Source organism: Equus asinus, chromosome 9 (genome assembly GCF_041296235.1).
Source record: "Equus asinus isolate D_3611 breed Donkey chromosome 9, EquAss-T2T_v2, whole genome shotgun sequence".
NCBI lineage: Eukaryota > Metazoa > Chordata > Mammalia > Perissodactyla > Equidae > Equus > Equus asinus.
The window spans coordinates 47,125,701-47,153,563 of NC_091798.1; the positions used below are offsets into that span (position 1 = coordinate 47,125,701).

The window sequence follows — 27,863 nt, forward strand, 5'->3', positions numbered from 1 at the left end:
TGTGAACCCTTTTTTATATTTAAAGTAGTCTCTTGATTTTTTCTTTGCACTGTAGCAATTATTAAAATAAGATGTCAGTAGAGAATTAATGAGTATTGATAGAAGGGGGAAAATGTGTTTCATGGCTCTAACTAAAAGATGATAACATCTTGGATTCAGTTCATTGATGAGCCACTGCCAGTTAACCCCCAGGAGTCCCTGTGTTTTGACTTTGTGAGATGTTCCCAAATTCTTATCACCCAAAATATTCTCTAGGCTCTCATAATAAAAGCGTATTAGCTAACTATTGTAGCTGTGCTGGGACAGGTTAAAATGCTAATTTTGCTTTTATCTTGGTATTTAAAACAAATACATCATGGAGTACGGAGGTCGGGCCTGCCTTGAAACCACTCATTGACTGACTGAAGAATCAAAAGTACAACCTGAAGGAAGAAGTTCTTTCCTTTGGACTACAGTATTGATTTTATGCCAGGGAGGCAGCTTTTTGTTTCTTAAGTCAGAGTTCTCGGTTTTTAATTCTGATGTTCACTGTCAGATATTCTAAGCATGAACTTACAAAACAATTTTCCTCTGTATAACTGTTGAAATAATTTACTTAGTCATTCAACAAATACCTATTATGCATCTGTTTTCTGTCATTCACTGGACACAGAAGGATAGATTAGTAAGATATACAATCCTTACTCTCATATTAGTTACAGCCTGGTGGGGGAGAAAAGACATTAATTAATTAATCACACAGATAATTATATTGTTGCAAACAAAAATCAGTAGTGGGAAGGAAAGATACAGGATGCCTTGAGAACATAAAACAGAGGATCTATTCTAGTAGCTGCAGAGTATGGGGTATTAGGGAAACTAATACTAGGCCGACGTAGAACATGCAGAGCCTGATAGGCTTTTTTTAGGGATTTGGGTCTTTATCCTGAGAGCAGTAGCAAGTCATCTAAAGGTTTCTGGAGGGTGTTTGGAGAAGGAAAGTGCTATCATCAGATTTTCATGTTGGAAGAGTCACTCTCTTGTTATATGGAGAACGACGTGAAGGCATGCTAAGATTGATACAATAAGGAGAGTATTTCAGTAGTATAGATGAAGATGTTAACTTGGCCTCCAGGGTGTTGGTGGAGATGGAACTAATTAAGTTAATGGATTCAAAAAGTATTTAGGAAGTAAAATTAACAACTTAATTCTACAAAAACTTTAAAATAACATTTTATAATACTTAAATTATTTTTAGGAAAATTACTTTATTTTTTGTGTTAAAAATCAGTGGATTAAAAGAACCTATTTATAGTTTTATAGATACATCAACCATTTATTATTGTCAGTGGTAATAACCTTGCCTAAAAAAGTACAGAATTACATATTTCTTACTCTCTTCTATCAGTGACCAAGAACTTAAATGAGAAGAGATCAGCCAAATCATCAGAAATGTCTCCAGTGCCTATGAGGTCATCTGGCCAAGCAGCTAAAGCCCATTTGCATCAGCCCCACAGAGTAAGCCAGGTGCTTCAAGTGCCAGCTGTTAATTTGCACCCCATGAGGAAGAAGGGACAAGCAAAAGACCCTGCCACATTGAGTGAGTATTCACCATATTACATTCATTTAGTTGAAGTTTCCAGGGAAGTTAGAATGAAAAATAATTACAAATAGAAATATTCAGGAGAGCAGATATTGTAGTTTATGTAATATAATCACTCATTAATCAAAAAATGTTTAATTTTGCCTATTGGTATTTGATGACAGCATACATATTTTAAATACTGACGTTGGAATTCCTATAATCATGTCAACAGAAAACTTGCAGCAATACACTTGGGTATAAAGGGCTTATTGCATTCATAGGTGCATTTAATCAGTTATCTAATGTAAATGAAATCTATGAGAAAGAAGTTGCTCATTCTAAAAATAACTGTTATGTTGGTTTCTCATTAATGACCACTTCTGAAAACCTAGTTAGGAGATGAGAAGAGAGTATAAAGCATATAAGGTATATACTGTACTTTTTTTCCTCTGTTAGGCCGTGTGGACATTATCCAAATTACTTTTATTTGTTGTTTTAAGAGTATCACTATTTTAGCTTTCAGATGGGACGCTAGATTAGATTTGATTCCTAGCATTATTACTTAACCCATGCATTATACATAGGACATATTCAGTAGAACTTTGTGAATTTAATTTGATTTTGTTTTGAGATCCAAAGCTAAATAAGAAATGCCCCCTCCTTTACCAGATTTTCAGTCTGGTGATATAGACACACAAACCGATTGCTTCAGTGTAATGTGTTTGCTGTTATACCACAGGTATGTACAGAACATAAAAAGAAAGGAGAGCTTTTAGGGCAGACAGAGGTAAGGTAGAGCTTCAGAGAAGGCTTTTTGGAGAGAACAGCTAATAGAGGTTGATCAGGAAGGAGATAATTAAGCAAAAATTCCAGAGAACTTGCTTCAGGCAGCAAAAGAGCTTGGTTTCTGCAAGGAGCTACAGACAGTTTGCTGCCTTTGAGTGCATGCAAAGCTGCAGGAAGAATGTTGAGAGACAGTAATAATTAAAGCTAACACTTATAGAGCACTTACTTTGTGTCAGACACAGGTCTAAGTGCTTTACTAACTTTATATATTACATTCATTTAATCTTCATAATAACCCTACAAGATAGGTAATATTCTCATTCTCCAGAGGAAACACAGAGGGTCTAAGTAACTTACCAGTAAGTGATGGAGCTGGGAAAAGAGCCCAGGCTAACTGATTTTAAAGTCCTTACTTTTAACCACTGTACTAAACAGCCTCCCAGGATGAAGAGAAGTGAAGTCTTAGGCATGCCGAAATTATAACATGACATGCTAAAGGAAAGTTGTCAGTGGGTAGCTCTTGAAGAGATTTGAGCAAGGGAAGGTTATGGTCCAGTTTATGTTGGGGAAGGACTGTAGTAGGGAGGGCAGTGAGACTAGAGATAAAACTCCCAATGGAAAGCTGATGTGACAATTAACTAGAAGTTGCTCAGAGCCTGAACTAGTTTGCTAGCTGTGGAAATGAAGAGAGGATTAGATGCGAAATTGGTGAAGCAGATCAATTTGCTGGTAGGAGTGAGAAAAGGGATGAGTATAGCTCTGGTTTCTTACTTAGATGTCATCACCTGAGAGGCACAATTGCTTGTACCAGGTAGCCCTCTTCCTATCTTGTTGTAAGATTGTTGTTATATGATAAATTTATTTTGTTAAAATGACACTTAGGCGTAGTGTGAGTATACTGTGATTTAAATTTTTTCAGTGTCAAAGGGCTGCTTGTTACTATGCCAAATTCTCATCAAAATTGGGGTTATGTTACTGGTTCAGAATAATGTCAATAGCTCTTTGCCATTTCTTAGAGATGTATGTAAAAATGTCAGTATATTGAAACCATTACTAAGTTTAACCTATACTGAACAGGACCAGCTCTTGGACAAGAGTAATAATAGAACTCTGCAGGAATGTTTCCAGTGGGCTCCATAGTATTTTTCTATAAATTCATGATTCTTTCTGTTGTCTACCTCTCTCCTATAGTGTGAATCTAGTGCTCTTGAAAAGGGCTGGACTGGCAGCCCTGCAGCCTCTTCTGTATACCCACAGCACAGATGCACCACAGGTAGTGACAGTGCCAACATCCCTACACTGCCCCTGCCACATGCCTCACCCTAATTTGGAGAGGCCACCTCTAGAGGGGAGGGAAGAGCTTGAACCCACGCCTTCTCCATTAAGACTTCTAACAAGTGTGCCAGTTTAGGGGGTGGGACACTATACTCAGACTGTTAAATCGATTTCCCTATGCCACAAAACAAACAAACAAAAAAGAACTATTATAGTCTGGTCCATGCTGACTGGCTGAATTTGAACAAATGACCTAGAGGTGAGAATCTCTGTATGCCATTACCCAGTCATTTAGTCCTGTTTGTCATTTACACTTTTCAATTGACTACACTAGCCATTGTGCCTCGTGGCTTTAGTTATGTAGTAATTTAGGCAACTACAGACATTTTAATTGTTAAGTGATGCTTATTTGCTTCTTTGGTTTTATTTTTAGGTACAGGTTTACCTCAGAAGGTTTTAGGAACAACTGAAGAAATAAGTGGTAAGAAACATACAGAAGATACTATCTCGATGGCGTCATCCTTGCATTCTAGTCCTCCTGCATCTCCTCAAGGCTCCCCTCGCAAAGGTAAGACAGAACAGTTCAAACGAGTTCTTGTTATACCAAAGAATACTTTGTGCCACGTATTTTGGTTTTTAATCTATGGTGATAATAGAAAGTAGGAAGAAAAATGTAACTCCTAATAATTCTTGAACTTTCATATTTTGGATTGAATTATTCAGATGCTTTCCAGGTATTATGCATCATATAACTAGAATTCCTGTATTCAGCGTATGGTCCTCCTTTGACAGGACAAGCAGAGATAAGAATAAGTGCAGAAATTACAGTCATTTTGTGCAGATTCTTGATGTTACTCAAATTTCCAATTATTTAAACATTTTTGTGCAGCATTTGAAAATAAGAATTTCTATAAGAAATTGTTTTTAACCAACTACAAGATTTAGGGAAAAAAACAAGTATTTAGGTTGATATGTTCCTTTCTTTCGTGATAGAGTATTATTACCTTTTTAGTAATCAGAATTTAAATTAACCTATACTTTTATGGATTTTTACATTTATACCTAATACAGAACCTCTTGAGGTAAAAAAAATCTGAAACTACCCTTGTTCATTGGCATATGTTTTCATAATTCAGACTGAAGCTTTTCTTTTCTTGACTAGTCTGGGTAGTGTGCATGTAGATGCCATTTTATGTTAGCTGCACACATAGCATTCTTAATGGTGTATGTATTTCTTGCATGGGCCCCTCCACACTCTGTGTGTACTTTGGCAGAAAAGGGGCCTTAGTCCTGGCATTGTCTTCACAGATGTAAAAAAACTACATCTTTAAATAATCACAGTACAGGATGGTACATGGTCAGAGGGAAGGCAAGTTTATGAATTATAGCAGGAAGAACAATCTTTCAGAGCTTTCCTCAGCTTCCATGTTCTAAGTTTCATCTCACTTTTAAGGGCTGTTATTTTTGCCACCTATGGGGCAGCAATGTGGTACAGTGATGTCAGATCTGAATTTGAATCCTGACTCTGTCCCCCACTAAAGCCATGTTATTATAACCAACTGATTTAAAAGGTCATGTTTCCTGTCTGTAAGATGGGGAAAAGACCACTTATTTTAGGAGGCCCTTATAAGGATTAAACAAAATATTTCTAAAGCGTGATACACGGTAAGTGTTTAGTAAATTGAAGTGTCTCTTCTTTTTCCCTGCTGCCACCCCAGAGCAATGTAGCTCCATTACTGACCTGTGTTTCCCCCCTTCACATAGCTGAGACTGGCTAGAATTTTCATTCAGATTTTACTAAGAAAAGTTTAGTAAAAATCAAATAGGACGTATAAGCAGTATATATAAGAAGTATGTTTACAAAACACAGGTTTCTGATTTTGTCATATGTAGCTCATATGATGTTGTGAGGCACACAGATCTGTTTCGTCTCTTCACTGTCTGTTTGGCCCTATCCAAAGTGCCGCTTATCAGATCACTCGAGGAGTGGGACTGACTATAGTGCCCAGTCACACAAATGGTCCTGATGAACAGTGCCCATATGCTCTTTCAGGGACACCTTTATACCCTCCATTCCTTTTGAAGGCTATTCAGAGGTCCCATTGTAGACTATTCTCTAATCAGGAAGCTAGTTGAATCAGATTTGGTTTTATGCCTGACTGTGACTTTTGGCAAAAGATATTAGGAACAGGAACTTCCCCATTGCTCTTACTCCTAATGGAAAATCTGCTCTCACCACTGGAATAGAGAAGTCTTCTTCATTGTGTTTTGCCATGTGTAGCCAACAATCAGTCATGATGTTTATAGATTTGTGAGCTGTGTTTAGAATCTTTAGAAACCTGAGAAAATTACTTTCTTCAAAACTTTTTCCAGTTGTTCTTACATATGTTCTATCAAAACCCCAACTGAACGTTATATTTCTGTTTATTTCTGTAAATATATTTTTGCCAATTGTCTGTGATTGAACAAAAATGTCCTTAAACTGAGAGTACATTATTAGTATCTGTTCTTAGTTCTTCCTAAACTTTGGAATTAGTTCTCTGTGTTCTGACAATTAAGAAAATAAACCTATCTCATGTTTTTCACAAGGAGAGTTTAAACAAGTAAGAACTTTTAAAAAGTGAGAAGTCAAGCGGCCTTAACCTTTGTCTTCCCCACTGCCCAAGGAAGGCGGCCTCTCCACCTTGGAGACGCAGCAGGATCCGAAATCGTGCTTTGTAAATACATCTATTGTATGCACTAGTTAGACGTCCTGTCTGCTTTTTGCTAAGCTTTTTCTTAGTAGAATCTGCCTGAAAATTCTAGACATAGTTACTTTTGACAAGTAATTCTGGTTATCTGATACTCTTGTTATATTTTTCCTTATGATTTTACCACCTTGACTTACTTTCAGCAGTTTTTTTAATTACTAACTTATTCTGATAAAGGTAATCTTTCTCCTGTGTTCTGTCTTGCAATGACTGCTGTGTTTATGCTATATAGTAGACTCTCCATGTTTTAAAAAATAGGTTTCTAGATATGAATTTTTTTAGATATTGTCAAGATGTTGGAATTTTTTAATAGAGAAATGTTATATAAGTCAGGCTAATTGTGATTAATTGGAAAGAATTAATTGACCGTGACAGGGTTTTTGCATCTCTCCCTCCAGTTGGCAGTATCATATCTGATCACAGCATCCTGCCTCGCCTCTCAGGGTCTTCCTCATCCCCTCCCTGTGAGTCCAGCACCAAGATCAGTGGCCAGAGCTGCCCCGGAATAGGTGGGGTTTACTTGCAAAAGAAAATCCTTCAGATTACCGGGAGCACAGCCAAAAGAACAGACAGGACCAAGAAGGCCACTGAGGAGAATAGAGACAGGACAAGTTGTGAGAACACAGCCAGAAAAAGAATGACATCCCCGTTTAGAAGATTTAGGGAAAGAACTCTTTCAAGGGAGAGACTAGCCAACAGCAAAAAAGAGGACGCAGATCACAATCAAGCTACAGAAAGCTGTGAGAAAGTGAAGGATGTTGGAAGCAACATCAAAGATGAGAAAGGGAGTGACATCTTCAATTCAAATAGCAGAGGCAACAGTAACAGTTTAAACTGCTTCTATACGCGATTCAAGTCTAAAAGGAGAAAGACACTCTGATGAAGTTCCTTACTTAATTTTAGTGTTAAATTTGTTTTCATTTATTAATGTCAATATAGCTTAAATTTAAGTCATTTGTCAAAGCTTAGACAAACAACGTAGTAAAATACAGTTTATAAGCGTTTTATGATTGGTGTTGCAGGTCCTCTAGCAACAAAATCATATTGATTTAAAGTGCCTTATTTGTACAATGTTATTTTACTAATGTTAGTAAACTTTATACTTTTGTTTTCTGTAGTTGGCTTTTTTTTCCTACTGATAGCAGCGGGGTCTGTGCGTGAAATAAGGAGAGGAGGCTTTTTAGGAACCAATATTTACATTAAAACCACCAGTAACGATCTGATCAATCTGATCAGAACTTTTGCCTCTGAGAATTTTATTGCTATCTTACTGCTGCAACTACTTGCAAACTAAAGGAAAAAGAAGTGTTTGGAGGCAAGAAAGTGCATTGTGTCCACGTATACTTTTTGTATCACCCACTTTTCGTGTACCTCTGATCAGAGGAGGAGGAGATAGTCTAACATAGCAGGTTCACAGTCATCTGGGAAACTTGGTAAAAAATAGGGTTACTATGTCCTACTGCAGACCTCGTAAATTTGAATTGCCTGAAATGGGCCCAAGAATGTGTATTTTAATAAACTTTGCAGATGACTCTTAAAATTGGTTATATTTGAGAAATACTGATCTGACAGACATACGGATGAAGTTATTTTTAAAACAGTAAAGCAAGCTTATCCCCTGGATAAAGGAGCGATGCTTTTTCTTTTTGAGGAAGAATTTATTTTATTGATTTTTTTAATTTATTTACCACATCCATTTTCTTAGTCCTCTTGAAGGCTTACCAGTCAGTTCATGAAGGGCATGAGAAATAGCAGTGATCACAAGATCAGGGGACTGGGCTAGGAGCCAAGAGACTGGCTATCTTGGCTTATTGTGTGCCAGGCCCTATAAGCCACAAATAAATCACACATTTTCTGGGTGTTGATATTTCTCTTTGAAATAGTTAATGAAACTACTTAATAAAGTTGTTGTTCCACAGATTTTTTTCTTTAATAACTTGAGTTGTATGTGAATATAAAGCCTATAGTTCTTCTTAATGAGATTTCTGGGGATTGATTTACCTACTGAAGCTCATTCTTTTGGTGAACAAGAAGAGAATTGCTTTTTTGAGACCTCTTTGTTGAGATTACTATGGCATTTTTCTTTTATTTCTAAACAAAAGAAGTTTGGTTACTTTTCTAATAGTTATCAAAACAGACTATTATGTACATTTAACTGTCATGGTGCAGATTTGTTTTTGGATCTTTCCACCTCACTGTCTCCACCCTTTCTTTCCAAAGAATGCAAGAGAAAATCTCTCTAGCTCTGTCTGCTGTGCAGTAAGTTATAGAACAATTTAAAACGGGTAGATACTGATTTTTTCGTAACACATTCTTATAAATCTGTCAGTTCAGCTGTTTAATGTAACATTCTGCCAAGTTGATGAAGAAAAAGGAAACTAGGTGTAAGACTAAATCCAAATCTAAAACAATTTATTTCAAAATACGAAAACAATGACTTCCATCTTGGGGCAAAGACTTCTTAGGTGACGTAAGCAGAATATCTGGGGTAAGTATATGTAGTTTGAAAAAGCAAAAATATAATTCTTTCCCTTGAATCCTGACTCCCTTCCCCCATCCCTACCTCAAGGTGGTATTTTGGACAGTCAGATCAGGCCATGAAATATTTATGTGAATCAAAGAAAGAGACATAGGATTAAAAAGAAGTAGAGAAACTCAAGATGTTTACTTTTTAATGTTTTGTAATATGTATAATACTTTCTTATTTTATTAAATGCTTGTAGCTGTGTGAGAGCCTAGAGCAGATATACCTGTGGACTAGTTTTCTCAGTAATACTCCATTTTGACTTCCTATTTCTTGAATTGAAGTTGGATTGATGTGATATGGGTAGGTAGGTGAATAGATGTATAGAAGAATCTGGATATAAAATTGGCACCATTTCATCTACATAGATGGATACTGAGATTGCTACTCATTTGTCTTTTGTTCTTTTTATGTTTTTCTTGTCCTCTCCCTGAACACATACCCCCACCTGTTTCCTTGTTTTGTAGTTTGATCACTTGTCTTCTCTCGTTCAGGTTATACACTTATACCATCAGCTAAATCTGACAACTTGTCTGACTCCAGCCATAGTGAGATTTCTTCACGGTCCAGCATTGTGAGCAATTGTTCCGTTGACTCCATGTCTGCAGCTCTACAGGATGAACGGTGTTCCTCCCAGGCTGTGGCGGTTCCTGAATCCACTGGGGCATTGGAAAAGACAGAGCACTCCTCAGGAGCAGGAGACCATAGTCATCTTAGCCCTGGGTAAACGTCCTTGCCTGTGTTCACATCACAAAACCCAAGTGGAGTGGCCACTGCAAGCAGTGCTCCACAGCTTGACCCTAGACCCCTCATCTTCAGCCCCCATAGGGTTGTTGCAGGGAGATCCATAAAAGAATGTGAGAGCCAAGCATGTATTCTCTATGCTGAATATGCAAATAAGTACTATTGTGGAAGATGTGTGGGTGCTCATTTTTAAAGTGTTACTGAATTCAAGTAACTTTCTGTCGTCATGTATCTTTCCAGTCAAGAAGAACTCAGAGTGAAGCTGCTATTGATATGGAGGGGGTTAGGTTAGAGATTGCTCAAAAAGATTGCATAATGGGAAGTAGGACCAGTACTTGATCCTTATTCTCTGAAAGTATGGCTAGTAAGAATTATCAGCTAGCAAAAACCAATTTTTGAAAAAATGTTAACTCAGTTTTTATTTAGAATCAAGCAAAATGGAAATCTTTGAGAAAGTTGATTCTAAACTGGTAAATATTGTTAAATCTGTTATACTTTATGGTAAATCTGATATGCTTTAATATGAAAAATGTAAGATATTGTAAAGTATTGTCATATTTGTAAGGGTTTCTAAACTATGATTCTCTAGCCTAGGGGTCAGCAAACTTTTTTTTATAAAAGTTAGATAGTAAATATTTTAGATTTTTCAGGCCATACAGTGTCTGTCGCAACTGTTCAACCCTGCTGTTGTTGTACCAAAACAGCCTTAAATAATACGTGAAGAAATGGGCATGCTGTGTCCCAATAAAACTTTATTTACAAAAAACAGGGCAAGGGCCAGATTTGGCCTTGGGTTCTAGTTTGCTGACTCCTGCTCTATACTGTAAATCAAGGGTTCACAAAATTTTTTTTTTGGTAAAGGGCCTGATAATAACTTTTAGGCTTTGCAGGCTACATATGGTCTCTGTGTCAAATTCTTTGGAGTATTTTGTTTTGTCTTGTTGGACCCTTTAAAAATGTAAAAACCGTGCTTTGTTCCAGACCATGCCAAACATACTGTTGGTTGGATTTGGCCCGTGAGCCTTAGTTTAGGGACCCCTGCTGTAAATGATAGAATTCATTTAGTAGTAGGTCGTTTGGGAAGTTGCTGTTTACTTGGCACTGTACTACACTGACCTCAGAGGTACCTTGAAAAATAAAACATGGTTCCTGTAGTTGGGAGTTCTTAATTCTGTGTGCATGGAAAGAATCTACCCTTATGTTGACCAAGAACAAAACATGCGCTTAATAGTATTCATTTCAAACCTCATCTTTTGTTTTCATTTAAAATCAATTCAAGAAAAATTCTGAGGTAACCTTGCTAAGTATTTGAGTTTCTTCAGTGTGTATTTCTAGCTAAGTATTAACATTAATGTCAATATAAGTTTAATGATGATTGATTATAGTATTTTTGCACAAGGTGGTTTTGGCACAAACACTTGTGATGCATGTTCTATAGTCTGGTAGGCAGTATTACTTGCAGTGGACAGAGAAAAATTTTTCCATTAAGCCAGTAAATTTCTTTTAATTGTGTATCTCCAATTTTAGGTGGACACTCTCAAAGCCATCTCTAGTCAAGAGTTTAGCTGTCTCATCTTCTATGAGCAATGAAGAGATTTCTCATGAGCATATCATTATAGAGGCAGCCGATAGTGGTCGTGGAAGTTGGACTTCCTGTTCAAGCAGCTCCCATGACAACTTCCAGAACCTTCCAAACCCAAAAGGCTGGGATTTTTTGAACTCTTATAGACATACCCATTTGGATGGCCCCATTGCTGAAGTTGAACCCACTGACTGTGAGCCCTATTCCTGTCCTAAAGGCTGCTCTAGAACTTGTGGTCAGAATAAAGGAAGCCTGGAGACAAATCAGGTGAGACAGAGTTGGGCCTCCTCCAGTTCTCTGTCTGACACTTATGAACCAAACTATGGGACAGTTAAGCGGAGAGTGTTGGAGAGCACCCCGGGTGAATCATCTGAAGGCTTGGAACTTAAGGATGGCACTGACTCAGTTTATAAAACTGTTACTTCAAGTACAGAAAAGGGCTTGATTGGTAAGTTGTGTGTTCTTAGTCTTATCTGTGGCCTTTAGATATTAAGTGGTAAAAAATGACATTGGGATATCTTGGCTCAGAATTTTATTCTTACAAAAATCCCTGCTCTCACTCCAACCTCTCTTTCCTTCCTCCACAAGTAAATTATTTTCAAAATGTTCATGATTTCTCAGGGGCTTTGGGGCAGGTATTCTATCCTATTAAAATGAAAAGGCTGGTATGAGGTATTTAATTAAGGGGACAGGTTTATTGGTCTTTTCTTTTTGAGATGTTTTTGGTTTCGTTGAGGAAATATCATTGCATTACTATGCGTTAGTAATAAAGGAATTATTCTCTGTCACCTCTTAAATTGGACCACACTTGCTCTGCATGCAGGATAGAAACGTTGAATCTGGTATTACTTTTAGGTAGTAAGAAAAAATGTGATAAAGAAATCCAAAACACTTTTCAGTATACCCTCCTGGGCGCATTATGGATGTGCCAACTCCTGCTTGTGGGTTCCATTCTAACCACACACAGTTTTCTTACTGTATTCCTTAAGTGTTTAGCCATTAAACACTTTGTTTTTCCATTTCTTCATTGAATTATGTAAACACTCAGATATAATAGCCTCTGCTTTTCTATTTACATGGAATGACTGTACTTTGGATCAACTCTTAATTCTATAGCATATTCATGATGTCAATTTAAATTACTAAAAATGCCAAAGACAGATGTATTGATTTTTATAGCACATCTATAGCATATTTATAACACCTTTATTTTTTATTTGTCAAATTGCATTATAGATTGGATTTTTTTAGCTCATTCATTTTTTTCCAAGGATTTTTTATTAAAGCCTGTAGGTAACCACAATATGGATATAAAAGCATGTGTGTACAAGGATATAAGATCTTTCTCTTGTCCATTTGGGAAAATAGATTTTTTAAAATCTTTTATTTCTTTCATTTCTAGATGACTCTGGGCAAATCATTTACATTCTTTATTCTTACTTCTCTTGACAGCCTCTTCACCTCCTCACCCCATCATCCTCAGATGGGGATGGAGATCCTTTCTGACCTTGATACTACATGCAAATTTTACTGATAGAATTGTGGAAATTTCACTATGGGCAAACTTGATCCTGTAAAGGGAGAGTTAATGTTAAAATTATTTAATGATTCTTTATAATATATTCTGCTTGTATATAGGTAGTGTTTGTGTTTTAAAAGTCACTTACGTGATCAAGATATTCAGAGCCATTCGTCCTATGAGTCCTATGGATTGGTCTTAATTTTATGGAACTTCCTCTTTAACCTGTTTCTGGTGCTTTTTGAAGCTTTGCCTTAGTCTCAGGGTTTGCAAACTTAGGGAAAAGGATTTTAAGTCACCATTATTTTTAATGTCCATGAAAATCAGAGAAACTTAATGTAAGATGGATTTCCTGAAATTACGGCTTTTTTCTTCTTCACTTAATCACAGAGCAGAAGTTAGAAGTGAGGCCGTTGAAGGAATTAGTTACTCTAGAAAATCCTGCCAGTCAACAGGGGATAGATGTTCAGGGTAAACTCTTAAATGTTTCTGACTCCATCACCTTTAGGGCTGGTGTTACCTGTGATATGAGGGCTGAACTGCAGAAGGAAGCTTATCATCAGTGTCATCTCCTTCAACTCTCTCTCATTCTATTTAATGTTTTTAAAACCTAATGTAACTTATGTATTTTAAAAACAGGTTTAAAAAGTTTATTAAACTTTTAAAAAATTTTTTATCTACTGTCATAGTATTCAAATATATTCATTTTGTCTGTTTTTAAGTTGTTTTGTCACTGTAATAAGTTTCAGTATGGTTTTTTTAATCATTTCTTATATTTTTATTAACATTTCCATTGCTTATTTTTCATGCCAGTGTACTGTGTCACCTCACCCAAGAAGGAGGATAGGTATAGGGAGCCACCTCCCACTCCTCCAGGATACATGGGGATTTCTTTAGCGGATCTAAAGGAAGGACCCCACCTACACCTAAAACCTCCAGATTATAGTGTGGCAGTGCAGAGGTCAAAGATGATGCATAACAGCCTCTCTAGACTGCCACCCGCTTCTCTCAGTAGCAACCCTGTGGCCTGTGTTCCATCGAAGATTGTAACTCAGCCTCAGAGGCATAATTTGCAGCCATCCCATCCTAAAGTAGCAGCTGTGACTGACACAGATAGCGAAGCAGATGGTATGTTGACAAACTACCTTAATGGCTCTTAAATGAATTGCTGAACACATTAAATGGTCTTTACTCTGGTGTTTTACGTAATCAGTAATATTTTATTTAAATGCCTTAGAAAGCTCTGTTAAAAAAAAAAAAGAATATCTCTGAATATGATGGTGTGTTTTTTAAATGGAGAGGGCAAGCTGCTTATTTCTGTGTGCCCAGTACCTTTCTTCTGGGTCAAATGGAGTATTCTTATATTTGATAGATAGCATCTCAGTCTAATAGGATAATTTTTAAAGGAGGCACTTGACATTAGTAGAGTTGTGTTTTACATTAACGCGTGGAAACTTGCACTGTAGGTGTGAAAATGCCAAATTATCTGAAATAATGCTGTTGATACAGTTCCTCTTATTCGCAAAACTTGACCGACTTTGTAGCTGTGGCATTAGTTAAAAAAATGATTTGCTTTAGGCCAGCCCTGTGGCCAAGTGGTTAAGTTTGCGCTCTCCACTGTGGCGACCCAGGGTTTCACTGGTTCAGATCCTGGGCGCAGGCATCCCATGTGCCACAACTAGAAGGGCCCACAACTAAAATATACAACTATGTACTGGGGGGATTTGGGGAGAAAAAGCAGAAAGGAAAAAATGATTTGCTTTAAGAAATTTTATCCTTTTAAACAATAGAATAATAAAGTGACTAAAAAGCAGTTATGAAATTCCTGTTTTTTGTCAGCCTTCAATGTAATCAGAACTCCTAAATGTCATTACAATAAAATCTGGACTTTGGTGGGATATTTGAGAGAATTTCTTTGTTGAAATTGACTAATTCTGTAAACAGATAACTAGATTGTTAGTTGATCTTTATTAATATACTGATCCACCACTTAATTGTGTTTTTATTATTTTCAGAAAATGAACAGGTTTCAGCAGTCTAGCCTTTGGATGACCTGTTTATAGTCTACTGAAAGTCATGGCGAAGGAGTGGGCAGAACCACCTCATGATTCTGCAGGCCGTTGCCAACAAACAGCTCGCTGCTGCTTCCAACCCAGCAGTTTCATTCCCTGTACTCCGAGCAGTGTGATAGCCCTGAATCCTACTTCCTTTCGTTTAATCCCCGCAGAAGCATAGTTTCCTCAGCTATGGATGTTGTGCCTGGATACCAGTCTTCACTTTGCACACCACACCTGCCTTGGGACCACAGTTACTAGAACAAATTCAAACTCAAGAGTCCTCCCATGTCTATCACTATAGATTTTCTTTAACAAGTTGTTTTTTAGATAGTAGTAGTAGTATTTCTAAGCCATAGCTTAAGCTAATGGACAAGTTCAAAATGTCTGCCAATACCAAGGGTATTCATGTGTATTTGACAATAATTTATTATTTGAAGTTTTGTGGTTTTGTTTGTATTTGGGAGCTCTCGTTAGCTGTTGTTTATGTTTGGGGCCATAAAACTGTCTCTGGTCTGACCAAACAGAAATTGTCTTGACAGGGCGATATGCTTGATCTGTACAGAGATGTAACTCGATTTGTAGCACCAGTGCAGTGTAGGGTCTCAGTTTGAGTGGAATAGGAAGCCCTTGCGGTTGAGGTGTTAGGAAGGAAAAATACTGCCATCTGCTGGTTGTGATTGGGAAGGCCAAATGAAGCTGCCAGAGGGTTTCTTTGGGAAAAGGAGAAGGCTATGATGGGGAATTTCCAAAGAATTAAATTTTCATTTTAAATAACATATATACCAATTCTTTCTGAAGTGAAAGTCATGCTGCATCTAACTGGAACTAAAAGTATAAATTCAGTAAATAGAGAATGGGTTCTAGAGAGTTCTACCCTGTAGAAACCCAAAAGTAATATTTTTCACAACTCAAATGTGTAGTTCATTTTTTGTAAAGAAAGTGTAATCATTGATGGTATAATCATGAAGATGAATTTAGCATTTTGCAGTGTTCTGCAGCACCTCCTCTCCTCATCTCCGACCCTGAGGCTATGTTCCATCTTGATACAGCCTGCAGCTCCTAGCTGCCTGCAATAAAGCTCATTAGCCCATAAGATGTATAATTGATTGAAAATTTTCTGAGGAAAGAGGAGCGAGAATTATGGGAATAGTTATCTCTTGGTTCTCAGTTGTACCCCTTGAGGAAAAGGAGATATATACTTTAACAGCCTGTTGGGTATGGCGCTCTTAGTGTTTAATTAAAATTTCAGTGACTGTTTACTGGATAAACTAGACTTTCCACATTTTTACAAATTAAATGTTTTCTATATCCTAAGTTTAAATTTTTTCATTTTTTCTAGTGAAAAGGCAAGTGAAAGTTTAATAAACTTTTATGACTACCAAAAAAAAAAGCCAAAGCCATTAATGTGCACTACCCAGATCACAGTGGAGCCAAAATGGATTTACTTCTGAGTGGTTGTCCATATGTGAATTTATAGGATTTAGTTGGTCAGTGACTTCCTTTTCAAGAGCTTGTTCTCTTTTTTTCATCGCTATCTCTTCCCTCTCTCTGTCTTTCTGCCTGTGCCCTTCATTTTAAAATTATAAATCAGTTCCAAGTGGTAAATGGCAGTAGTCCATCTTTTCCATCAAAATGATTGTCTCTTCATTTTAGGAAAAATGGCATGTCTGAAAAATCCACCTGGGGAAAAAGCGTTTATGTGAAACTTAAGCCTTAGAAATTAACCCCAGGTATGTTAGAATGAGGCTACTTGGCTCCATAGCTTTCTTGGTCCATTGCAATGAAAAGTAGCCTGGATCAGAAATCCTGGTTTGAAAGTCACACTAGTGATTTGACCTATTAACAGTGGTCCTCTGATCACAAATTTTTCCTTCACTGATTTACACAATATTGTTTTTATGTGTAGAGCAAAACAAAGAAAATGGAAGATATTTTTGCTATAACCCTCTTTTTATCAGGTTTGGGTATTTATTCTCACTATTTTATATCCATTACCCCAGAAAAATGTGCTGTTTGCACAGTATCTATTTATTTGCAGGTCTTTCTAACCGAATGGGAGCCTTACCCATCTTTGTTGTTAGTGGTGTCAGTAATGTCTTGCACAGAGAGCTGGAGGCTTGTGATTGAGGCTGCACCTTGTAGCTGCCTTTGTTTCATCTAGCTTGAACTGTGAGTGTTTGGGTCGGCCGATCACATTGATCAGGCACTAAAGCCAAATGCTTTGTAGTTTGATATGTATGTATCCCTTAAAAATCATGGAGTGTGATCTTTCCATTTTAATTTAGGGTACATTTCTGCCTTCTCTTAGTTTGTCATATGACCAGAACAAGAGAAGCCTTAACCTGTATTTGCTCCAATTCTAAATCCTCATTTTTTTTTTGTTTTTATTTTATATATTTATACCTTTGACAAAGAGACCAGTGCCCACATCCCACCACAACTCTGAATCAGGACTGTTGAAGCAGTAAATCCTCAGTGCAAACTTTTGCCAAATAATAAGTATCAACAAAATAATCTCTTCGTAATGAAAGGTTCAGAGAATTAGTAAATCTAATATATACTTCCATAAAAGTTTATTGTAATTAATAGGTTTTTACTTCTTCCAAATGATTACTTTCAGTATGATCTTCGGGGAGAGAAAAACTTAAATGGTTTTCATGAGGGTGATAAGTCACAATGTCATCATGTGCATGACCTCCTCGAGCATCTCTCCCAGGCTGGAAATGTGGCAGTAATCATGGGAGTTTTCAAGAAGAAACCTACATTTTATAAAGTGTCGTCTCCCCTACAAAAAGATGGGGAGAAAGTTTCCTTGTATATTTAAAACAATGATTATTCTAATATATTTTGTTTCTAAAAATGTGATATTAAAGTAGATATATCCCTTTAGCATTACCTTAAAGGCTAGAACAAAGGGGTAAATCTTCAGAAAAGTGTCACAGTACATTTTCAAGTTTAGACTTGAATCCCAGTTCATCTTTAGCTTTCGTTGTGCTTTTTTAACGCTTCTTTATTTTTGATACACAGACTGCAGTCGTACTTGATTTTTTAAAAATTAAAACATGAGCTTATCAGCAAAAGACAAAAACAGAACTGCACAGTCCTAATAATCAAATAGCAATTATACTGCACAATTCAGTGATTGTAAAGTATCCTGTAACAAGCAATGTTTGTTTCCTATTTTTTGATACCTCTTAAACTTATGTCTTTTAGAAAGACAGTGCCTCTGTATGCTTTTTGTATTTTTACTGAGTGTAAATATTTGTTATATTTTTGGTTAAGAGAATGTAAAAGTACCATTATTATTAGCATATCTACTAATACATTGGTGGAATCAATAAAGAATCTACAATAACCTTCTCTGCGCTTTATTGCAAATGTATGGAAGCAGACAAAATAATTACACCCAGTCAAGAGAGCCAGTCTGGGACCCATGTTGGTGTGAAGTCCTTATTTTTTAAGTCTGCAGAGAAATTGAAATGGTCCATTTATTGTTGACTTTATAGTATCTGTAAAACACCTAGCTATTGTTTAGTTTTTTAAAAGTGTGATTATAAGCCAAATAACAGTGGCTTGAATCCCATTGGGGCCTGTTTTTGTCTTTTAACAGAAAAGTCTACAGCCCTGTCCAGGGCTTATAAGGCGACTCCACAATGCTGTCAAGGACTCAAGGCCCTGACGTTTACACCTCACCTCAGGGCATCACCTTTGTGAAACATCAGGTGTTTCACAAAGGAAGGGGAGGGAAAGGTGCAAATGTGTGCCCCTTTTTATTAGCAAAACAACAGCTTTTCCAGAAGCTTCATTTGAGTGTTTCTGCTTATGTCCCACTAATCAGAACTGTGTCACATGACCAGTGACTACAAGGAAACCTGGGAAATGAACTTTTTGAGCTGAGCAATTGATGGCCCTAAATAAAAGTGGGATTCTTTTCAGCGAAGAATGAAAGAATGGATATTGAATGGGCAGCTGGCTGGGTCTGCCACAGCATGCCTGTTGTCCACTTCTTTAGAAAGTATATGTAAATGCAGCAATTTCTTTTATGAGATCAGATCTCAGAACCCTGGCAAAGAAGGAAGAAATTCTGCTTTAGCACTCCTTTCTAAAATCCTTCCAATCTCCCCTCTGCACCCAGAGAATGTTACTCCCATGATAGGTAAGGCTTCTGCCTCCTCCTGACACACACACCTGGTTTTCTCAGGCCATTCCTCCCCATGATCATCTCTCTGCAATGTCACTAAACGAACTAGTTTGTTTAGAAAATATTAAACACAAGTGTAGTGGGTTGAATAATGGCTACCCAAAAATATCAAGCCCTAATTCCTTTAACTTATAAATGTTACTATATTTGAGAAAAGGGTATTTGCAGATGTAATTAAGCATTCTGAGATGAGGAAGATTACTTTGGTTCATCTAGGTGGGCCCTGAATGCCATCACAAGGGTCCTCATAAGAGAGAGGCAAAGGAAATAACAGACATATAGAAGGAGGCAACGTGAAAACAGAAGAGAGGTGCAGCCAGAAGTCAAAGATGTTAACAGCCACCAGGAACTAGAAGAGAAGAGACTTCCTTAGAGCCTCCAGAGGAGTTCCGCTCTGCCAACTCTTTGATTTGGACTTGTGGCCTGTTGCTTTACGCCACCCAATTTTTGGAAATTTGTTACGGCAGCCCTAGGAAGCTAATACATGTCATTGTATTTGATGTTTAGGACCCAGAATTTGCAATTAAAGGATGTGGTGATTCAAACGTATACCTCAGGAATGCCCTCTCTCTCTACCCCAAAGAAGCATTTGGTAAAGATTGGAGAGGGACCAGCCATCCTGGAGGCCTCCTTTTCAGCAGCCTAGTCAGCCTGTTGTTTTTCCAAGTGTTCACAGAAAGGACACACATCACCCTGGCCAAACTTGGTATTTTTCATTTTTCTCATTTCAGACATTCTGGTGAGTGTGTTGTACTGGTATTTTACTGTGGTTTTACTTTTAATTTCCATAATGATTAATATTGCTAAGCATCTTTTCAAATTGGCCGTTTGGATATTCTCTTTTGTGAAGTGTCTTTTAAGTCTTTTGTTTGTTGCTAGAATGTTGGAATATAGTTGTTTTATAATGACCTTGTATCTAGCAACATTGCCCAATTCATTTATTCTAACAGTTGGTAGATTCTTTTGAATTTTTGTATATAGTCATATCTGTTCATAATGACTTTTATTTCTTTCTAGTCATTTTGCATTTCATTTCTTGCCTTACTGCACTGGTCAAAATGCCGGTACAATGTTGAAGTGCTCAGGGTGGAATTCCTTCCTTTGTTCCTGACCTCAGGGGGAAAACTTTTTGATTTCAAAATCCGTAGGATTTTTGTAGGTATTTTTTAAGTCTAAGGATATTCCCTTTTATTTATGGTTTGCTAAATGGATTTATAATGTTGAATTTTGTCAAATGCTTTTCTCGAATCTATTGAAGATATAGGATATTTTTTAATCTGTTAGTGTGGTGAATTAGTTGATTTCCTAGTGTTTTGGGCATATAAAATTATATATACACACATATATATATTTAAAGATTGGCAGCTGAGCTAACAACTGTTACCAATCTTTTTGTGTGTGTGTGTGTGCTTTTTATCCCCAAATCCCCCCAGTACATAGTTGTATATTTTAGTTGTGGGTCCTTCTAGTTGTGGCATGTGGGATGCCACCTCAACATGGCCTGACAAGCAGTGCTATGTCCGTGCCCAGGATTTGAACTGGCAAAACCCTGGGCAGCCAAAGGGGAGGGCGTGAACTTAACCACTCAGCCATGGGGCCGGTCCCTAAAATTATATATTTTAATCTCATGTTTTCCTCTTCCATAAATATTACCCTTCTTGTTTCATGAATTATTGCACTGCTCAGAATTCTGAAGCAACGTTAAAGAACAGGAATGAAACTGAAAATTTTGTGTTGTCCACAAATTTAATTGGTGGAGAGTGTTTTCAGTTTTTCATCTTTTTTTTTAAGTAATTTTAGTGAGATCATAATGGTTTGTGACATTGTGTAATTTTGGGTGTACATTATATGTATCAGTTTCTTTTTTGTTGTTGTTTTTTTTTTTTTGAGGAAGATTAGCCCTAAGCTAACTGCTGCCAATCCTCCTCCTCTTCTCTGAGGAAGACTGGCCCTGAGCTAACATCCGTGCCCATCTTCCTCTATTTTATATGTGGCTTGCCAGGCGGTGCCATGTCCGCACCTGGGATCTGAACCTACGAATCCCAGGCCACTGAAGCGGAATGGGCACACTTAACCGCTGTGACACTGGGCTGGCCCCTGTGTATCAGTTTCTGAATACACTTCGTCATGCTCACCCCTAGGAGTCTAATTTTTATCCATCACCATACGTTTGTGCCCCTTTATCACTTTCGCCTACCCTCCAACCCTCTTCCCCTCTGGTAACCACTAATCTGTTCTCTTTATCCACGTATTTGTTGTCTTGCACATATGAGTGAAATCATGCAGTACTTGTCTTTCTCTGGCTTATTTTGTTTAACATAATACACTCAAAGTCCATCCATCTTGTTGCAAATGGGATGATTTTGTCTCTTTTTATGGCTGAGTGGTATTCCATTGTATATATATACCACATCTTCTTTATCCATTCGTCTGTAGAAGGGCACTTGGTTTGCTTCCACATCTTGGCTATTGTGAATAATGCTGCAGTGAACATAGGGGTGCATAAATCTCTTTGGATCATTGATTTCAAGTTCTTTGGATAAATACCCAGTAGTGGGATAGCTGGATTGTATAGTATTTCTATTTTAAATTTTTTGAAAAATTTCCATACTGTCTTCCATAGTGGCTTCACCAATTTGCGTTCCCATCAGCAGCATATGAGCGTTCCCTTTTCTCCACATCGTCTCCAATGTTGGTTGTTTTTTGTTTTGGTAATTATAGCCATTCTGACCACTGTAAGGTGATATCTCATTGTAGTTTTGATTTGCCTTTCCCTAATAGATAGTGATGTTGAACCATCGTTTCATATGTCTGTTGGCCATCTGTATACCTTCTTTGGAAAAATGTCTGTTCACATCCTCTGCCCATTTTTTGATCTGGTTGTTTGTTTTTTTCTTGTTGAGTTTTATGAGTTCTTTATATATTTTGGAGATCAACCCCTTGTCTGATAAATGATTTGCAAATATTTTCTCCAAGTTGGTGAGTTGTGTTTTCATTTTGTTCATGGTTTCCTTTACTTTGCAGAAGATTTTTAGTCTGATGTAATCCCATTTGTTAACTTTTTCTTTTGTTTCCCTTGCCCAGGTAGCTCTCAGAAAAGGAACAAGACAAGGGTGTCCACTCTCACCACTCCCATTCAACACAGTACTAGAGGTTTTGGCCAGAGCAATCAGGCAAGAAAAAGAAAGAAAAGGAATCCAAATTGGAAAGGAAGAAGTGAAACTTTCGCTGTTTGCAGATGAGATGACTATATATACTGAAAACCCTAAAGAATCTGCCAGAGAACTATTAGAAGTAATCAACAACTACAGGAAAGTTGCAGGGTACAAAATCAATTTTAAAAAATCGGTTGCATGTATATATGCTAACAATGAACTAGCAGAAAGAGAAATCAAGAATACAACCACAACAAAAAGAATAAAATTTCTAGGAATAAACTTAACCAAAGAGGTGAAAGACCTGTACACTGAAAACTATAAGACATTATTGAAAGAAATTGAAAAAAACAAAGAAATGGAAAGATATTTCATGTCCATTGGCTGGAAGAATAAACATAGTGAAAGTGTCCATACTACCTAAAGCGATCTATAGATTCAATGCAATCCCAATCAGAATCCCAGTCACATTCTTCACAGAAATGAACCAAAGAATCCAAAAATTTATATGGAACAAGAAAAGATCCCAAATAGCTGAAGTAATCCTGAGAAAAAAGAATGAAGCTAGAGGCATCACAATCCCTGACTTCAAAATATACTGCAAAGTTATAGTAATCAAGAAGCATGGTACTGGCACAAAAACACACACACAGATCAATGGAACAGAGTTGAAAGCCCAGAAGTAAAACCACACATCTATGGACAGCTAATCTTCAAGAAAGGAGCCAAGAACATACAATGGAGAAAGGAAAGTCTCTTAATAAATGGTGTTGGGAAGACTGGACAGCCACGTGCAAAAGAATGAAAGACCATTATCTTGCACTATACACAAAAATTAACTCAAAATGGATTAAAGATTTGAATGTAAGACCTGAAACCATAAAACTCCTAGGAGAAAATATAGGCAATACGCTCTTTGACATTGGTCTTAGCAACATCCTTTCGAATAGGTTTTCTAGTGTTAACCCTCACTATATACCCTGCTCCCTCACTTCACCTTCTGCTTTCCCAGAACAAACCCCACTTGGTCATGATATGTTATTTTTATATATCTCTAGATTTATTTTGCAACATTTTGTTCCAGATTTAAGAGATGGTCTATAATTTCCTTTTCATGATTAGTGTTAAACTGGTCTCATGGAAAGATCTGGAAATTGTTTCCTCTTTGTCTGTTCTCAGGAAGTTTATGAAGGATTGAATTCTAGCCACTTTCGCCTTCCTGGCCTCCCACCTCCATCTCTTTGGCCCTGGAACACTGCTGAGCTCTGTGTGAGTTTCCCCTCCCCTGTGTTATGGCCTGTAAATTTTCTGCAGGCAGTAAACTGGGGCAGTGATAGGGCTCGCTTCTTTTCTTTCTTGTGCTCTGAAGAATTACTGTCCTTCAATGCCTGATGTCCAGTGTCTTAAATGGCACCGTTTTATACATTTTGTCTATTTTTTTAGTTGCTTCAGGCAAGAGGGTAAAGGGCCAGTTGTTCCATCTTGATCAGAAGTGGAAGTGCATATATAAAATTTTAATACAACTCTCAGTAAATAACAGAAGCAGATACACCCTCTCCCACCAAAGAAAATCAGTAAGGATATAGAAGATTAGAACAACACAATTAGCAAACTTAATCTAATGGACCTATATAGACCACTGAATCAACAACTACAAAATACATGTTATTTTTAGGGGAACATGGAGCATTTGTCAAAGTTGACTAAATGTTAAGCCATAAAGAAACTATTAACAAATTTCAAAGAGTTGAACTTACATAGAGAAGGTTTTCTGCAGCAAAATTAAAGTAGAAATTGGTAACAAAAACTACAAAATTTAGGGGTGCTAGCCTGATGGTGTAGTAGTAAAATTTGCACACTCCACTTCGGCAGCCCAGGGTTCCCAGGTTCAGATCCTGGGCACAGACCTAACACTGCTTGTCAAGCCAAGCTGTGGTGGCATCCCACATGAAATAAAGGAAGATTGGCAACAGATGTTAGCTCAGGGCCAATCTTCCTCACACACACACAAAATTACAAAATTTGGAAGTAAAGAAATGTACCTCCCAATAAACCAGTGGAGAGTAGAAATTATTTTGAACTGAATGAAAATGAAAATATGAATATCAAAACCTTTTGGATGTGATTAAAGCCATACTTAAGGGGAAGTTTATAGCCTTAAATGCACATGTTAGAAAATAGGGGCTGACCGGTGGCTCAGCAGTTAAGTGCGCACGTTCTGCTTTGGCAGCCCAGGGTTTGCCGGTTCGGATCCTGGGTGCGGACACGGCACTGCTTGGCAAGCCATGCTGTGGCAGATGTCCCACATATAAAGTAGAGGAAGATGGGCATGGATGTTAGCTCAGGGTCAGTCTTCCTCAAAAAAAAAAAAAAGTAGAAAAGCTAAAAATGAATTAGCTAATCATTCTCCAGGAACCAAAATAATAACTAATTAAATTCAAATAAATGAAAGAAAATAATAGAAATTAATGAAATATATAACATGCAAAAAAGATTAACAAAACAATAAGTTAATTTTTAAGAAGAATGATAACATTGCTAAACTCTTGGTGAGAATGATCAAGGAAAAAGAAAAAGGGCAAAACCAATGTTAGGAATGCAAAAGAATCATAATTATAGTCACTAAAGAGATAACAAGATACTTTGAATAACTAAAATGTACATGAAATAAATTCATGAAAACACCACTTACCAAAACCATAATGAGAAGGAAAATTCAGTAGTCCTAGAACTGTTAAAGAAGTTGAATCTGTCATTTAAAAGCCTTTCCACAAAGAATATTCAAGTCCTGGATGGCCTTGCCTGTAAGTTGTATGAAAAACTTGAAGTAACACTCATATGACAAAATCTGAACAACGGTAGGGATTTCTTAAATAAGATCCTCGTAAGAAAACACTATCAAGGAAATGATTGATATTTGACCAATTTAAAATTAAAAAGCTATTCATCAAAAAATACCTTTTAAAAGAACAAAATGCCATAGAGTTGGAAAATATATCGTAATTCATACACTCTTCAAAGGACAGGAATCCAGAATATATAAAGTACTTCTATAAACAGAGAAAGAGCTTGCAGTAGAAAAATGGGCAAAAGAGCTAAAGAAGCACTTCATAAAAGAGGAAATTGTCCAATAAACGTATGAAAAGGTGCTTAATCTTATTGTGAAAAACTCCTCATCGGTTTTGTTTGTTTGAGGGAGATTAGCCCTGAGCTAACTACGCCAATCCTTCTCTTTTTGCTGAGGAAGACTGGCCCCGAGCTAACATCCCTGCCCATCTTCCTCTCCTTTATGCACGGGACGCCTACCACAGCATGGCTTTTGCCAAGCGGTGCCATGTCCGCATCTGGGATCCGAACCGGCAAACCCCCGGGCCACCAAGAAGCAGAACGTGCGAACTTAACCACTGTGCCACCAGGCTGGCCTCTCCAAATAGGTTTTTAATTGATGATGGGGAAGTGTTAGCTGTGCTGCCCTCTCTTTGGAGTGTGGTGGCAGATGATCATGGACAGAAAACTTTCTTTGGAAGAAACAAGAACATGGACTAAAACGGGGAAGTTGTGGTAAAAATACTCTGGAACCACCAGATGGCACCACGCTACAGTGTGATTCCTCTTGGGGGTGGAGGGCGGGGCTCTTTGTCTTTAAAAATCTAAGAGCAACGCAATTTCTTAGCCATCTCTCTAGGTTATGTCTACAGTCCATAGTGAGGTATTTTGGGATACTCCTCCTTCACAGAGGTAACGAAGCTGAAGCATTTCCGACCAAAAAATATAAAATTTTAGATTCTGTTTCGATGATCTTCAGACAGTAATGAGTGGACAGTGTGGATACAGCTATTTACTAATGCAGTGTGTGTACATTTGGACATAGGATTTGGAAGACTTAATGAGTGTGTGTCTTTTCCAGGGCTCCTGAGGGAAATCTTCCAGAAAATACACATGGCCCGCCTCTGAATAGGAATGAAGAGTAGGTGATATATATAAGAACCAAACTTTTAACAGTCTACAGTGAACAATGGCATACTGGAGACTCCTGGCAGCTGCTTATCTGTTCTGACCGCTTGGAATTTAAGTTCTTTTTAACTTTGGCCATTTTGGTGGGTATGTAATGGTATTTTATTGTTATATAACTATATGGCTATACATTTATATAAACATACAGTTATAGAAACACATTTTATATATATGTATAAAACATATAAACATGTTATATAAACTATATGGCTACAGTTTTCATTTCTCTGATTATTAGTGGGCTTGAGCTCCTTTTCATATTTGTATGGACCATTTGATTTCCACTTTTATGAAATGCCTTTCTTAGTCTATTTTTTTTCTTATCAATTTGTAGGTATTCTTTATATATTCTGGATATGACTCCTTTATCAGTTATGTCTATGGCAAATATTTTCTCCCAGTCTGTGGCTTGCTTTGTTATACCCTTAATGATGGCTCTTGATGAAGAAAAGTTCGTAATTTTAAACTAGAGAAACGTATTATTCTTTTCCTTTATGATTACTGCTTTTTTTGTGATTTAAAGTCTTTCCCTACTCTAAGTTCATGAACATATTTGTGTTATCTTTTAAATACTCATGAAGTTTTGCCTTTTAAATTTAGCTCTAAAATATATCTGTAGTCGATTTTTGTGTGTAGCATAAGGTAGAGATCAGGTTTCATTCTTTCGCCTACAGATTGCGCCTGCACCACTTAGTGAAAAAGACACGTCCTTTGTTCCACTGACTTCAGTGCCATCTTTCCTGTAAATAAACTGCCCATATATGTTTGAACTTATTCTGGGGCTCATATTCTGTTTAATTGGCCTATTTGTTCTTCCATCCCCCAATACCATACTGTCTTAATTTTTCTAGTTTTATAATACGTATTGATATTTGGTAGCAAAGTTCTCTGACCTTGTTCTTTTTCAAGTATATGATAGCTATTCTAGTATGTTTCATTTCCAAGTAAATTTTACAACCAACTTATCGACTCACACACACACAATTGCAATTTTGAATAGGATTTTCTTGAAATTATAAAACAATTTGAAGGAAATGAATATCTTTGTAAAATTTAGTCTTCCAATTTGTGAACCCACTATATTTCCCCATTTATTTAGACTTTTTTATTGTTCTCACTGTTTTATTGTTTTGACATAAGAACCTTCATATTTTTTATATAAGATTTACTTTTAAGTGTTTGATGTGTTTCTTTTTTTTCCCTGATTTTTTGAGATATACGAGACAAAAAATGAATATATTTGAGGTGTATGTCTTAGTCCATTTGAGCTGCTATAACAAAATACCATAGACTGAGTGGCTTATAAACAGCAAATTTATTTCTCACAGTTCTGAAGCCTAGGAAGTGCAAGATCAAGGCACCTGCAGATTCAGTGTCAGGAGAAGGCCTGTTTCCAGAGTCATAGTTGCACCTTCTCACTGTATCCTCACAGAGCAGAAGGGGGTGAGAGATCTCTCTGGGACCTCTTTTATAAGGGCACTAAACCTATTCATGAGGGCTCCACCCTCTTGACCTTATCACCTCCTAAAGGCCCCACCTGCTCATACCATCACCTTTATGGATTAGGATTCCAGCAAATGAATGGGGGAGGGGCACAAACATTCAGTGTATAGCAGTGTACAACTAGACAGTGTGATGATCTGATATATGTATACATTGTGAAATGATTACCACAATTAAACTAGTTAGCAT

General features: G+C 37.1%; 1 protein-coding gene across 10 annotated transcripts in view; it reads left to right on the forward strand.

Annotated features, from left to right (window-relative positions):
* The window catches only part of RAPGEF6 (Rap guanine nucleotide exchange factor 6), a 204,212-nt gene extending 181,727 nt beyond the window's left edge, over positions 1 to 22,485 (forward strand). For 5 of the 10 annotated variants that reach the window (XM_014827310.3, XM_014827311.3, XM_014827312.3 and 2 more), the window contains 6 exons: positions 1,388 to 1,579; positions 4,059 to 4,193; positions 9,394 to 9,622; positions 11,171 to 11,673; positions 13,558 to 13,872; positions 14,760 to 18,158. In XM_014827310.3, coding sequence (XP_014682796.2) covers positions 1,388 to 1,579; positions 4,059 to 4,193; positions 9,394 to 9,622; positions 11,171 to 11,673; positions 13,558 to 13,872; positions 14,760 to 14,785 — 1,400 coding nt within the window. In that variant the 3' untranslated portion in view covers positions 14,786 to 18,158. Of the gene's footprint in view, positions 1 to 1,387; positions 1,580 to 4,058; positions 4,194 to 6,773; positions 8,315 to 9,393; positions 9,623 to 11,170; positions 11,674 to 13,557; positions 13,873 to 14,759; positions 18,159 to 22,086 lie in introns of those variants that run through there. The other 5 variants (XM_044780408.2, XM_070517466.1, XM_070517465.1 and 2 more) reach the window with 4 other exon arrangements.
* The last annotated feature ends 5,378 nt before the right edge of the window (positions 22,486 to 27,863 follow it).